Genomic DNA, 16,110 nt, shown 5'->3' with positions numbered 1-16,110 from the left:
TGTCTCAACCAGACAAATGAGCAATACAAATACAGTTGAATGCAATCTCAATTTTAGATAGTTTTAAACATTTTCGAAATGAAAAAAAGAAAAAAAATATTCGTTGGCAAGTAATATTATTGAAATGTATACTATAATCTATCTAGCAGAATTAGTGAAAAGTAAGTATACAACTGAGTGATCAACACAATATATGCATTGTAATTCTTTTGATGGAGATTCTAGATTGAATAACCAGAGCATTCGGAAATAAAGCAATTTCCTTTCACTCTTACCACCAGATGTCACTCGATATGAATACTGCCCACAAGTACAAATTACGTTTTTATCGAAATAATTTTGTCGGGGCGAAGGCCAAGGTGACATTTATATTTTGATATTTCATTTATTTACAGTTTAGCTGCATATCCAATTTTAGCATTTATTAATTATTTTTTTAAATAAAGAAGCGTAAATTCATTTTGGTTTGATTAACATTACAAACTAGTTTGTGAGGAAGGTAGTACTTTAGTTCAACTTTAAAGTTTGTTTGTATTAATAATAATAATAATAATATCAAAAATGGTAATTAGCCAACAATTGTTACTAACCCGTTTATGATAGTGATGTGAAATTGAAAGACTCCGTAAAATGAAATGAGGAGGCCTAACTACACAACTTAAAAGTTATAATGAAACTTACCACTTAATGTTTAGCCTAGTCTAAGAGTAAGAGCAACAATAATTAAACAGTCTAAAACTCAAGTTTTGGAAATTATGGCATTTCATCTAAACTTTAAAGATTAAAATAAAGAATTGCTCAGTTGCTAGTTTCATTATTATGCTGGCTCTTTACAGAAATGTGTGTTCCATTCAAGTTTCAAGATGTCAGTAGAATAAATGTATAATAATAGTAACACTGAAACTTTTTGGTATTACCTCTTATTGTAATGAGGAATCTTAATTGTTCATATTTTATTTCATCGTTTAAAATTATAATGAGTCTCATACTGTAATAATTTAAGCATATAATATATTTAACCTTACTTTACATCAGCCCAAAATTCAGATCTTGATTATTTTAATTTACCTCAAGAAGCCTCCACTAGCTTGCGAAGTACTCCTTTGTTCAGTGTATGTTACACTTGGAGTTCTCTCATTTGTTTACATTTTGCGGAAACTCTTCTGATGTTTATTCAGTGAGTTTGAGGGATGCCTGCAATGTTGAAATTGTAACTTGCCAACTTATGTTTCGTCTGCGGTATAAACAGATTTAAACATTCCATGTTAAATCTTCACTTGTTGTAGGTAGTAAACCAGTCACTTCTGTCTAGCCACATCTGGAAAACAATTCATTGTTGGTTTAACTGTATTTTTTATACACATACAAGAAATTTTATTTGTTTCCTTGTAATATATTACAGCTATTAATATCATTTTTATCCTCAGAAATATTAGTATAGTCAACAAATCTGTTGATATCTGGATGGTTTATAATTTCTGGCAGGTTTTTAGTCCTCAAAGTTTGAATAACTCTACTTCCATGCAAAGTTTTTGACTACTTTGTCGATTCTAACTTCTCACTTTTGTTTTTGACTTCCAGTTCATCATTCATTTTGCAGTCTTGGATTAAGTTCACAACTGGCATATCTTCAACCACCAGTTTCAAAGTCATATGGGACAAGATTCGAAAGATCAGTGAGCAATATAATTTTGTCCCCCTCTCGATCTTGCTCTCTAATGACCAGCAAGTAGCTGATACCCGGAGCATCACTGATACTCTAGGTGAAAGCTTTTGCCAGGTATCTAGCACTTCTGCTTCTTCTTCCACTTTCTTAGCTGACAAGACTCGGCCAGAGCAATCACCTCTTTCCTTTCAAGCTGATTGTCTCTACAACTATAATCATCCCTTTACACTGGTAGAATTCAAACTGGCCCTTCATCAATCTGGCAGTACATTGGTTGGACCTGATGATGTATACTATGACATGCTGCACCATCTATCTTCTACTTCTCTTGCTATTCTTCTGATTGTTTTTAACCAGATCTGGCAGGAGAATGTTTTTGCTGACATCTGGCACCAAGCTATTGTCCTGCCTTTCTCTAAGCCTGGGAAGGATCCCAAGATTCCTTCAAACTACTGCCCAATTGCTTTGATGAGCTGTCTCTGTAAGACCTTAGAGAGGATGGTCAATGCTCGTCTTGTTTGGTTCCTCGAATCAAACAATAACCTCTTGCCCACCCAGTGTGGGTTCCAATGACAGTGTTCCATCATGGATTGCCTGATTCAGCTTGAAACATCAATCAGAGAAGCCTTTCTCAAACAACAACATTTTGTGTCAATATTCTTTGACATTGAGAAGGCTTATGGTACAACATGGAGGTATGGCATTTTGCAAGACCTCCATATATATGGGTTACATGGTCATTTGCCCATTTTTATTAATTTTTTAATTGTCAGGAGATTCCAACTTGGTATGGGTTTGACACTTTTCCATTCCTTTCTACAGGAACTTGGAGTCCCTCGGGATTGTGTTCTGATTGTCACACTTTTCAGTATAAAAATTAATGCCAATTACTGTTGCAAATGGGCTCCATGTTGACGACTTTCACATCTCACGTCAGTCATTGAACATGAGGTGTATTGAGCAGCAGCTACAGACTGCCCTCAATCGTTTACTGAAGTGGACCACAGTAAATGGCTTTAACTTCTCTTTCTCTAAAACTGTTTGCATGTACTTTTGCCACCAATGGGATATTCACCCTGATTTTGAACTCTATACTGGTGAAGTTGTGCTGCCATCGACCTTAAAGATGCTAGACCCTATTCTTTATCAAGGACTTCAGCTCTGCACTAGGTCTTTCTGCACTTGCCCAGGTCAGAGCTTATACATAGACTCATGTACTTTCTTTGCTCCTCAGCCATTTGCAACTGTCTTTATGCTTCAAAACTTCATTCCTTACCAAAGCGTCCCACCTGGGGTTGTGGTTTCCTTCCTCGGTGGGCCATACTTTTTCAGAACAGATGGTCTGCCATTGCTTATTTTGGCCTTCGTATCCAGGTGCAGTTGGATGAATTGGGTCTGTCCTTGGATAACATTGCTGTATCCACTGGTCTGCCCATCCCGTCATGGCTTCTTACAGTTCCCAGTTGTAACCTATCTTTAAGTCATCTGAGAAAAGTAGACACTCCTTATTGGAAATACTGTCTGTTATTTGGTGAACATCTTTCAAACCATTCTTCCATTTCTTTTTTATACAGATGGTTCAAAATCAAGTGACTGTGTGGGCTCTGTCATAGTTTAAGGTTCAGTGGTTGTGTGCAGAATCCCCTCTACAGCTTTTGTGTTCACTGCTGAACTGTACCCCATTTCTCTTGCCCCGGATCACATAGAAGCTAAGCAATACCCCAACTGTACTATTTATACTGACTTGCTTAGTTCTCTACTGGCCCTGGAGTTACTTCATGTTGGTTCACACCCTGTTTTTGCCGATATTCAAAACCGACTGGCCCATTTTCCTTTAACATTTACTGCTATCCAGTTTTTCTGGATACTGGGTCACGTTGGTATTCACGGGAATGAGCTCGCCGACACAGCAGTTAAGTCTATTTGCTCTGGCACTATCACTGCTGTGCCTGTCCCATAAATGGACTATGGTCCTGTATTCAAGGCTTGGCTCTGTGCCAGCTGGCAGTTGACTTGGAGTGAGCAGCGCAAAAACAAGCTTTTCTAAATAAAACCCTCTATTAGACTTTGAGCATCTTGCTTCCATTAGGATTGGAAAGAGGAAGTTGTTCTAACTAGACCATGCATTGGTCACAGTTTTTTAGCTCATTGTCTTCTTTTATCTGGAACTGATGCACCAGTGTGTAGTTTGTGTAACATTCGGATCACAATAAGCCACATTTTACTTTCTTGTTGTCGTTGCAACTCTAAATGAAGTTACCATTTTAAACATGTTCTCGGCCTGGCATGGCCTAGCGCGTTAAGGAGTGCGCTTCATAATCTAAGGGTCGGGGGTTCACGCCCGAGTTGCGCCAAAACATGCTCGCCCCTCCCAGCCGTGGGGGCATTATAATTTGACGGTCAATCCCACTATTTGTTGGTAAAAGAGTAGCCCAAGAGTTGGCGGTGGGTGGTGATGACTAGCTGCCTTCCCTCTAGTCTTACACTGCTAAATTAGGGATGGCTAGCACAGATAGCCCTCGAGTTGCTTTGTGCGAAATTCCAAAACAAACAAACATGTTCTCTCCCAAGGTTTGTCCATAACATTAGACAGTGTTATTGGTGATGGTAACACTGTCCATCATGGTAATGTTTTTAGTTTTTTAAAGGCCATTAATCTTTTTAATGCCATTTAAGTTTTTTACTTTATACATTACACCTTTTAATGTGGCTCCCTTTTAAAAATCACAGTTCATTTAGTTCAATTTGAAATTAAAAACTGGCTGTAACATTAAGTAATTCAACCAGGACTGGAAAAGTTAACTTCAGGTGACTAACACTACTGTTTGAACTACCTGTTAGTCATCCTGGCAAGTTATTGTTATAATTTTGCTATACATCCTTTAAAAACCTTTTTATTACTTACCTTTTTGAAAATGGCTATAACATCAAATAACTCGGAACCAGAACTGGAAAGGCCAACTTTAGGTGACTGACGGTGGTTTTTGTACTTACCTGTTAGTCTTTCTGGAGAGTTATGATAATTACAGTTATACTACATAAAGTCCTTTACAACCTGAATTACTGTAGTTTTTCACTTTACATTGTAGACTAGATGTAAACATTGGTTTTATGCTGTTTATGTGTTTTTCTTTTTTTTAAACTTTCTTTTGTTTTACCTTAATTTCCTTTTATGTATATTACTAAATTTACTTTCAACTTTTTACCAGATGTTTAGCACAGATAGCCTATTCTGCTTTGTGCCATAAAACACTAAATCAACCAACCAACCAATCCTAGTGTCTTCAATCAGGCATCTTCCATTTTTCCTGCATATCAACTCTGATACCCATTGGAGAGGAGGTGCTTAGTCTGTCAAGCACTGGGAATGCATCTCATATGTTCATCTCCCATTATTTACTTTGGTTAGCTCTTTCATCCTTGTAATGATACCATCATCCACCTATCACTGTACTTCACTCTTCTGTGAAACTGTAACTGGGCAAATTTTCTTTGTTATATATCTTATTTTTCCGGGGCCTATCCAGTATTTTGACCAGGATCCTGCTCTGTAGAGAGTAATGATTATTGAGGTATATTTCAATCACTTAAAATTGTACTCAAACCCACCCTGTAAGGTCATGTTCACTTAATTTTCATGATTTACATAGCCACAAAATGTACTCTGTTCCTTACAGCCACATAAATTAGAGATGGAGTGTTCCACGAGATCACTCATAGGTTATTCCTCACAATATGTTTGTTTTATAAATATTCTTATTCCATACTGGGGTAAAGCAGAAGGGAATAATGCTCATTCCTGCCATTCTTTAAGTTCAATAAATCAGGTTTGATCTGCTTTTTAAACTAGGGTTTTATGGTCACTTATTGCATTGAGTCTGGACATTCCTCCAGACTCTCCACCCACTTTCTGGATTATGAGAGTTTGTACCACTTTTCAGTTTCAAGCCACTGAATATGATAGTGATATAGGATACAAACAATAATATAACCAGTCGTTTGAGATTAGGGTGGTGATGTTCTGCTAGTATAGATAACCAGATGTTCTCCAGTTTGATGCTCCATCTCTGTATGAGTCTGTTCAAAGGGATGTTGTAGCTTTGGAGTGAGCTGTCAAAAATCCAGTTCAGCCCTTTGATTGGATCTCTCATCTTACCCTCACATGAATTTTGGTTCAGATCTGAATCCAATCAACATAAGTCTTCACACATGTATTACAAGTGTTTCTATTCCCTCACTCAGTTATACTCTTGTTCACTGTGTCATATTGTTGACCACAGTGGAAGAATTTATAAGTTAATACAGCACTTATTCTTATGTTGTCCCTTGATGGGTTTTTTTTTATATTTCAAGGGTGTTATTGTGCTGACAGTGGTTCTTGTTGGAATGGTTTTCAATGGGAGTTTACAGGTTCATCTTTGTTATGCTGATCATATGGATGTTCGGTTCCTGGATCACACACCTATTTATCACATTATTAACATATGTCTTCTTCACAGATTGGTGGGTCCAAGATTTCCTTCCCACCTGCTGAATGTGAGGTGAAGATTGTATAATTTTTCCTTCCTGACCAGGTGGCTGGGTTGTGGATTGCATTTGACCTGCTGTTAGTATGATCCCTTTTCCTTACCCCCACACGGTTTTTGGTTCCTGGTGACTGGGTTTTGGATTGTAGTTGATTTGCTGGCAGTGTGACACTCTCTCCTACCTCCATAGTGATGTCAGTTCTTGGAGGCTGAATTTTGGATAATAGTGGACTTACCAATGGTATGATCCTCATCCTACCCCTGCATGGATATCAGTTTTCAGCAACTGGATTTTGGATGCAGTTGACTTACTGTGTATGCTACACCTAGGGGCACATTCATTTAATTTTCACCCACAATCATGTAATTTGTGGGATAGAGATTCAAATATTGTGTAGTTCAGATTCCTATTCAACCATTGTTTTCTCTCTCTTTTTTTTATATGCTCCTCCTACTTTCCACCCATCTGTGACACCTCTTTCCACACTGGGTGAAGTGTATACCTGTTATGGAAGTTGTGCAGGCTCCCACATATGATCCTCAAATGTAAGGATCTCTCTTTTTTTTTAGGATATTCTTCAAATGCATTTTTGTTTTCCTTTTGCATCAGTCCCTCAACCTATTTAGTGTCTGATTCTAGCTATTTACGTGAAGGGAGGTAATGTATTGTATCAGAAGTTATAAATTTCCTATGCTTGAAATATTTTCTGATAAGTACTTGCCTCCTCTTACACTTTGCACTCTTCTTTTTCACTGAAAACTGGTATTTCCATTTTCTGCTAAAACGCAAAATGATAGATCAGTAAAAATAAATAGTATGTGTCACATTCTTATTGATGGAGTGTTGTCCCATGATAATTTACATGCAAATACAGTTGAACTGTTTGATCATAAGGTACATAGGTGTTTGAGGTTTGTAGCATGCAAACAAAATTTTAGCATATAGAGAGCAGTACCGAATAGCTATTTATGTAGCAGAGGTAAGTACTTATCAGAAACATATTTTCAATACAAAAATTGTCTTTGAAAGCAGTTCTGCCTTTTCTTGGTCATTTTTCATTAGTCTCTACATTTGCATAAATTGCAATCAGATAACAAATATTGCTTTGAATTTTGCTTTTGACTTTGCATATTAGCAAAATTTCTTTGGATTTTTTAAAAATCTTTTTCTACATTCCATTTTTTATTTCTTCTGAACTTTTGTATAAAAACTGACTTTATTTCTGTATTGCAATTATTCTTATCATCTCTACTTACATACATATTTTCCCAATCCCTGTGCTTAGCTTTCATTTCCATTTTAATTAATTTGTGGGTTGGTAACTTGCCTTTGTTTAACCAAGTAGGTTTACTCGTGTCTATCAGTTTATGAGGAAGATGTCCATCTTTTGCAGTTTTTAATTTAACTTTAAATATGTTCCATTGCATTTCCTAACAGTCACTAAGTGGTTCCTTGCAATCATTATCTATATTTTTTTATTTCTTCATGATTGCCCCTGTCACAGTAATATTTCATTTTATTTCTTCTTTTAGAAAGGCCCATAAAACAAATGAAATTAAACCGATACAAAATAATTACTTTTATCAAGAAAATTATAGCACTTTGTGACAGAAATATTTTCATCATTTGTAAAAATGAAATTGATTATGTTGTACCGTGTTGTCTGCTTTTTATGTTGAAAAAAGGAAGTTATCTTTGATACATTCAGTGAACCTGAATTCTTCCCTGTTTACAAATGTACTTGTATTACCAATATTTCCATGATATTTTGTTATAGTTAAAATCTCCCCAACTCATCATGTGACTATGCTTCAGTTGAATTGTTTTTTATTAGTAAAGTTAATAAATTATTGTTTTCAGCTGTACCACTTCCACTTGTATGTATGCAACCTAGTAATAGCTCATCTTCAAGAAAATTCTTCATGTTCATTAAAAATGTCAATACCAATAGCATTTAACAAATTGTGTACAAATATAATAATTCCCATTCCCATTTTGTTGGTTATATTTACTGTATACAAGATTACTATATATGTTTGAAATTTAACCTTTTTTACAATTGTCATGATAATTCTTTGGTTTTATTTCAATCATAGTGATTATTAAAGAATTTTTAATGACATTTGTTTAAGTTCATAAATATTGTTTGATAGGGAGTCAGTGTTGGTATACTAAGCATTTCAACTTGAACAAACTGTTATTTGACTTATTTACAGAATCATCTGTGTATTCATTATTTGTTTATTTTTTCCTTTCATTTCTTTTTTCACATTTTCAATGTAACAATTCAATGGAAGATTCCTGACCTTGTGCCCAAAAGGGGAATCAATCATCAGCTTTAACCTATTTCTCTTGGATTCAGCCTGGAATATCTTAAGTTCTTTTCCGGTGCATTTCAGTTTTATCAACAGCTGCATTCTTATATTTTCCTTTAGTATATGTTCTATTTAATTACCTAACTACATTAATTTTTTCCTTTTTTTCTCTTTCGTTTCATAGATTACATTCTCAGTTTGGTTAGAAACATTCATGTTGTGCGTAGCAGTCCATAGGTGTGCTTATGCTTTTCTTTTTGTTTGATAGATTCTTCAACTAACATTATCACATCATTTATTGAAACTTTATCATTTAAATCAGATTCAAACTTAGTCAGTCTATACTCAAAGTGTTCAAGAATACTTTCATATTGTCAAGTTCAGTTTTGACATTAAATAAATACAGTAATTTCCATGATTGATTTTTTGCTTAATTGCAAATTCATTGAATTTGACTTAGTGCTGCCTTAATAGCTTCACATGTTTGAATGCTAATACTTGATACTTAGCACAATACCACATATTTCAGTATTCACACAGAATAAACTTTGAATTATATTTTACAGTGCTATCACATCCTGTTATCTACAGAATGCAACATAAATAATTCAAAGGTGTTTATTATTTTAATCTCATAGATAACGTTTTAAACTTCAACAAAGTTATCTGTTATCTTTTATTTTTATCTCAAGTAAAATGAATTTCAAAGTTCTTAACCTATCCCTATGATGGAAAATTTTCCATTCCTGGAATTATTCTAGTAATCTTTATCTGAACCATTTTCAGTAAGTCATTATCCTTTATTAGATGTGGATATCAAAATGGCACTCAGTTTTCCAAAGGAAGTCTAACTAGTTATTTGTTTGAGATAAGTAATTACCTTTTTTGATTTATAATTAATATGTTTGTAAATGTTTACACATATAAATTTTATTAGTTTTACTGCTAGCAACAGAGCACTGATTCAATCATTTAATGAAGTTACTTATTAACTGCTATGCCACAATTCTTTTCTTCAGTCACAATCTTATGTTTCTATCTACATTAAATGTGTGATCCTAGCAAATAACAACCCAAATGCATTGCATTACACCTACTGCATTTAGAGATCATTTGCCAAATATTTGTCTAACTTACCAGTTGGTCCAACATCTTCTGTACAGTTATAACAAAGAGTTTAATGTCATCAACAAACTTTTTTTATTTAATAATTATGCTTTTATTAGTACCAGTAATGTAAGTAAGAAAAGCAACAGTTTAAACACTGATTCATCCCCCCCCCCCCAAGACGCTACATGGTAACAACAGTCATGTTTGATTGAACTCTATTAATGGCAACATTTTGTTTTTTTTCTCTAACCAGCCAATAATCATATTAACTAGTTCCCATTGTTACCAGTGTAATTTTATTAGCTACTTTTTTGTGCAACATTTTATCAAAAGCATTTTAGAAAACTAAGCACCAAGTTCACACACTTTTGCATTTTCCAGCTAGCAGGTGATACATTTAAAAAAGAAAAACACATTAGTAAGTCAAGATTTATCTGTGTTTGAATAATACTTGAATAAATTTTGACATTCTTTTATATCACTAAATGATTTTTTTTAAAAAAAGTTTTATTAGATTGTAGAAAATATTTCAAAATACAAAAGGAAAACTAAATGGTTTATAATTTGCAAGGCAACTCTCAATGCCTCCATTAAAAATTAGCAAATCTTCAATTCTAAAGCACCTGTCTACTATCAAGGGACTTATCAAAAATGAAAGAGAAAGATGTATCTAATATTAGGCTTTCTTTAAAACCCTAGAGAAAATCTTGTTTGGCCCTGCTGATTTATCTGTTTTTAAAATCTAAATCTTTTTCCTTATTATTGAGGAATGAATACTGACATGATTCAGGTCAATCCTGATGCTTCCCATAAAATATGTAAGGTCAAGAATGTTCCTAATACCTGCTCTTGTGAAACAAGAATGGAATATTTTAAAGCTGAGCCATTTCATAACTTTACCATCAGCAATTTTAAGGCTATTGAAATCAGTTTAATGTAGCTTTGTCTCAGGGGAGCAATTTGAGCCAGCTTTGTTGGTGGTTGTAGTGAGAAGTATGTGTAATTTTTTGTGTAACCAGGCAGTGAATATATTGTAGGTTACATATCAAGTGAATGTTTTTACATTACCCAGTGGCCAATAATTTCATATACTTGTTTTACCCTGTGTGTGTGTGTGTGTGTATTCATTTATTATCACCATACTTTTTAAGCCAAAACAAAACACATTAAACACATTAAAATTTAACAAGAGGGTGGAACATTGTGGACTTGAGCTTCCACATCTTGTTCTCCTAATTTCTAATCTAATTGAGTCTATTTAGTATGTGAGACTAGCAAATTGGAGATTAAGACTGATAGACAGTGTATCCCCACCTCAATGTGGGTCCTACTTCCATATTCACTTCCAAAACCTAGGTTACATTTTATAATCTTACATTATAGCTTGTACACTAGGATCTTTTTTGAATAAATGCAGCATATTTTCTTTAATTTTAATGTATTTTGTTTTGGCTTAAAAAATTATGGTTATAATTAATCAGAGGTTGGGATTTGTTGTTTCTAAGACAGTCCTTCCTCATGCTGATGTTTACTTATTTAACTTCATGTAAATGAATTTATTTATTTACATATATATATGATGGAAAAGGCTTTGCCTGCTTGATTAATATCAGACAAAATACTTTGGCGTGTGCTGAAAATGGCAGATACATATAATGTCATAATGTGAGACATGCCAGATGTACTGATATTTCCTGTCCTTCAAGATCATTCACTTAACATTTTTGCCCCAGAGTGGACTATCAGCATTAAAAAAATATACAGAACAGTTCAACAGTTGTGTAGTACTTAATTCTCATCTGTGTGAATAATATTTTGTTCATCACACCAAAACTCATTAATCCTTTATCAGTCTGTACATTATATTGTTCACACATATTTGTATGTCAACCTGAAATTAATGGAAATTAAGAAGTATTAGTATATTGCACTGGGATAACTATTTACAAATTACAAGAATCTGTTATTAAATTTCTACACTACATTAGAAAGTTCAGAAATCACCCAGTGTAAGATGTTTTCTCATTTGTTTACTGGGATGGCCATAGTTTAGAGAAAATAAATTTATTATGTCTAGTATTATTTCTATGTTGTGTAAAATGAAATAGAGCTTCTCTGGCTGTGTGTGTGTGAATGTCCGTAACCTTCACAGTCACAACATATGGACAACAAGGGGCCACTTGGTCCTTCAAGGTTGTTGTGGAACATCCACACTTTGTTTTTCAGAAATATCAATTCTCTTTTTAATCTCTTCTATAAGGTGCTTGCCTCCACTACCATTGTCTCTAAACCATTACATAAGCCAGTCACCATGGTAAGAAAAATAAAATTGTCTTGACTGGAGCATGGCATGTCTTTTCCAAATATTAAACTTCTGTCATCTTATTCTGTTATTCTCAAAATATACCACAAAGAAATCAGAAACTTTTGGCAGAACAATCACTGGATTACTTTCATTAAGATTACATTAGTTAATTTTCTTCTAAACACATTTTTGGATCCAGAATTAAAAAAGATAAAAACAAATTTCCTTTGGGCCTTCCAGTATCCTACTTTTCCTGCTTTTGTTACCCATATTTTTGTTATCTGAAATAAAAGTTGTTCAAGGATATTTATTTCAGATTATACATGTAATCAGATTTGAAAATGTTGGTGTTTTGTTGGTAGTACTGATCATAACTGTAAGTTATGGTTCAAGAATACTAGATTCAAAATAGATCCTCTCTATTAATTATCTCTTGTTCCAGTGAAACTATCTGAGAGATGTTTACTATTTAAGGACTGGCACAGAGTATAAAATGCTACTTCATAAATATTCTAAGAATTTAAGAGTGAAAATAAAGAATAACTTGTAACAGTATGTCAATCATATTGTATATGCTACGTCAAATTCTGACAAGGCTCGTCAGGCTGGCTGGAATACAACAGAAGCAGTTATAGCATATGAAGGTTTGAATTTGCATTGCTTGCTTTCAAACATAATGCAAACAGTCAAACGTATGTATTAAAACATATTTTTACATTAATTTGATTTGAAGTAAATGAATAGCAATGCCATATGAACAGAACATTTTTTTCAAATTCTTGGCTTGATCAAACATGGACTGAAAAGAAAGTATCCTGAACCTGAGAAGTTCAGGTAATGGTAACTGATGGAATTAATACAGAAATTCTGAGACAGTATACACTTTTGCATACAATTAAGCTATCTTCTACTTTAAAGACTTTTATGCCACTAGCCTTTAGGCAATTCCCACCTAATCTCACAAGATTTATAGTGAATTGCACTACTGTATAATGACATTATGTACCAATGAGGATGAGACATATCTCTACATCAATGCATTTAAACTTCTGGTAATTCACTGGGAATGGTTCCCTGCTGGGACAGTGGTAAGTCTACAGATTTACATCTCTAAATTCAGGGGGTTCGATTCCCCTCAGTGGACAAAGCAGATAGTCTGATGTAACGTTGCTATAAGAAACACACAAACAAACCATTGGGAATGCTCCCATTTCATTCATAGTGGATCATTTTTTTATCATCTATTCTGACAATGCCTTGGTATTCATACATCAACCACTAAAGGGAAACCTGATACAGGACTCCTTGCTTTCAAACTACAAACCTTCCTTATTGGCCAGTTCTCAGCAGGTTTGCCTCCTTGCCTGCTATGAATCTGGTTGCAGACGAACTTTCTCAGCCAGACTATGTTTTGCTCACAGAATGATCTTTTTACCTGCTGGTTTTCTGTTTCAGGTGCTCTCTCTTGAGGTTTCTACTCATATGTGCTATGTCACCTCTCTTATGTCTAAGTTTTCTTTTTTCTGATCACCTCTTTACTCTGCCCTACCTGTTGATGTCTTAAATCAGGACTGGTGTTATCCTTTTCATCAGGTTCACCCCTCTATTTTTTACCTCAGGTCCTGGCCTTAATTTGAGACACTCCTTGTGATGCCCTCTAGATGATACCCCTCTGACTAGTTCAACTTTAGCTCCTTCTTCTATACAACCTGACAACTCAACCCCCTTTTTTTTCTGCTAACTACATATTCTTTCTTGCTTTAACCTTGCATATCATTGTTCTGTCACAGGATTTTGTCCTTTTACCTTCCAATTTGAAATTTGTCTGGTCCATTGCCTATAAAACCAGCATTTCCAATCAGGTAGACTTTCCATTCCCATTCTTGTCATCCATCTACTTCCATAACAACATTGATCCATCCTTAACCACCCTTCTTGTGACTGTCTTATCATTGACCATTTTTCTTCCTTTTACCTGGCAGTTTAACAGTATATCTGCTACCTCCATCATTGCCAGTTATTGGGCAGTCTTATCTACCTTTCACTTTTCTTTATACAGCATGATATTTTCTTCACCATTTTCAAGTCCTTCCTTGTCCATATACGTATTTCCTTAACTGGTACCTTGATAACATCTTGCACACTATACCCATACCCTTTTTGAACTATTGGCAACCTGCAACTTATACCACCTTTCTCTTAAGATATATATATATATGTGACATGTATCCTCTCACTTCTCTTCTGTGGTTGCTGTAGTTTGGTTATCTATGGTATTGACTCTTTCCATACCTCCTTCCTCTGTAAGTTTTCAGCTGCTTGGGAAGGAGACTGCTCCTTTTTTCCTATCTCTCTTCCTTCTATTTCACTCCTATATTATCAGTTAGACTCAGACTTTTGTGTCCTGTTCATGCTTGGCTCATACCTTTTAATTTTGTGGCTCCTGTCTTTCACTCTATGTTCAGTGGAATTTGTCTTTCTCAGAGACACATTTCCTTCTTTCTTTACAAGTAGGGTACATCAATATTTACATTTTGTCTGCTCCTCATTAATGGTTGTTGCTTGCAGATAATTCTACATTTCATCTTATAAGATTTGTCACCTCAATCATTCCCTCACCTCTCATTTTTGTTGGCTATTGGATGAGATCCTTCAAGCTGGCATTTGGATTATCTTTCACAGTTTTGTTGCCCACTGTTTCCACCATTTGGTTTCTCATCTCCTTTTGAGTACTTTCTAAAGGGAACTTGTATAAGTAAATCTTTGCACTGCCCTTTCCAACACTTTAAGATAGGATTCTAGCTTAATTTTGTGCACAGGTGTGTATCATCCTGGAAATTAACATTTTCATTACATGAATATGTATTTCTGATAGGTACCTCTTTTCATATGTTTTCACCTTTTCTTCCCACTTGTGGTGTACCTAAATATTCCTTGCCTCATCAAAGAATGAAGATTAATGAGTGCAAAAGCATAGAGTTGTTACACAAGGATGTGTGTCTCCCTTATATACTGATGGAGGACTATTGCTGCATAATGTCATTATGTAGTAGTGCAATTAACAGTAAACATCTTGTGAGATTAGGTAAGAGTTGCCTTAAAATCTAGTGGCATGAAAATCTGTAAGGCAAAAGTATGGGGAATATAGCTTAATTGTGTGAAGAGGTATCTGTCAGAAATACACTTTCAAGTAAAGCAAATGTTAACATTTGAGTAATATTTCATATTAATATTACATTTATTTATTCAAAGAATGATGAAAGGTTTTGTCATTAGATTATAAATAATTTTCCTTTTTTTTTCTACATATCTTCTATTAGTATTATGTTGGAAGACTTCTTTGGACAAGGAAGATGTAATTGGTCCTGTTACTTGCATTTCTACCTTGATTATTAAAATCCAAAGATGGTGTTTCTGAGGAAGTCATTACTGTTTTTTGTAAAAGGTTGCAAATAACATAGCTTTAGGTTAGGTAGTTTGAAACACATCTTTGGAAACCATACAATTAATTTGTAAGGGTTTTATCAATTTTTTGAGAGAGAGAGAAAAAAAAATATTTTTTTACAACTTTAAAATGTGCTTAAGAAATATAGTTTGTTATTGTAGATGTTACATTTGAATGCGGTGAAATTATTCCTGAAACTAAAATATCTGTGGAATCATTTAGAGTTTTTGGAAGTATCTAAATGCGGATAGCTGAGTAATATTTGGTAAAAACCCATTTGGCTTTTTAGACTTTTAATCAATCACAAATACAACATATACATCACCTTTGGTTAGTGTGATATGTACATACATAGTAGCTGTTTTAGTGTGGTTTGATATGTATGTATGTGTGCGTGTGCATGTGATGCATATATATACATATACACACACATACATATATGTTTCAAGTAGACACATACACTTTTGCCTAACTACTTCCCACCCTTTTTTTAGCCCACTTTATATATTTTTATGACTTCTACTAACATCTTCCTTTTTTTTCCAAGGTTATCAAAAAAGGAAAAAAAAATGAAAACACAAAGGTTTAGAAATAACAGAGAAGGAAAATTGAATTTTGGTGGAAGAAATGTAACTGATGCTAGACAAATTATTAAAGCTAGGCGTGGACAAGAATTTCCAATTTTTGCTAGGAAGAATGAGTTTCTTAGTAGAGGCCAAACTTTCAACCTCAAACGAAAAGT

General features: G+C 34.3%; 1 protein-coding gene across 7 annotated transcripts in view; it reads left to right on the top strand.

The window, feature by feature from the left end:
* The first annotated feature begins 225 nt into the window (after positions 1–225).
* Positions 226–16,110, top strand: part of LOC143235182 (polymerase delta-interacting protein 3-like) — a 58,121-nt gene continuing 42,236 nt past the window's right edge. For 6 of the 7 annotated variants that reach the window (XM_076473080.1, XM_076473081.1, XM_076473085.1 and 3 more), the window contains exons 1-2: positions 226–359; positions 15,916–16,108. In XM_076473080.1, coding sequence (XP_076329195.1) covers positions 15,938–16,108 — 171 coding nt within the window. In that variant the 5' untranslated portion in view covers positions 226–359; positions 15,916–15,937. The remainder of the gene's footprint in view (positions 360–15,915; positions 16,109–16,110) is intronic. The other variant, XM_076473083.1, reaches the window with a different exon arrangement.

Source organism: Tachypleus tridentatus, chromosome 12 (assembly GCF_004210375.1).
Source record: "Tachypleus tridentatus isolate NWPU-2018 chromosome 12, ASM421037v1, whole genome shotgun sequence".
Classification (NCBI taxonomy): Eukaryota; Metazoa; Arthropoda; class Merostomata; order Xiphosura; family Limulidae; genus Tachypleus; species Tachypleus tridentatus.
This window is presented reverse-complemented; position numbering and strand designations above follow the sequence as displayed.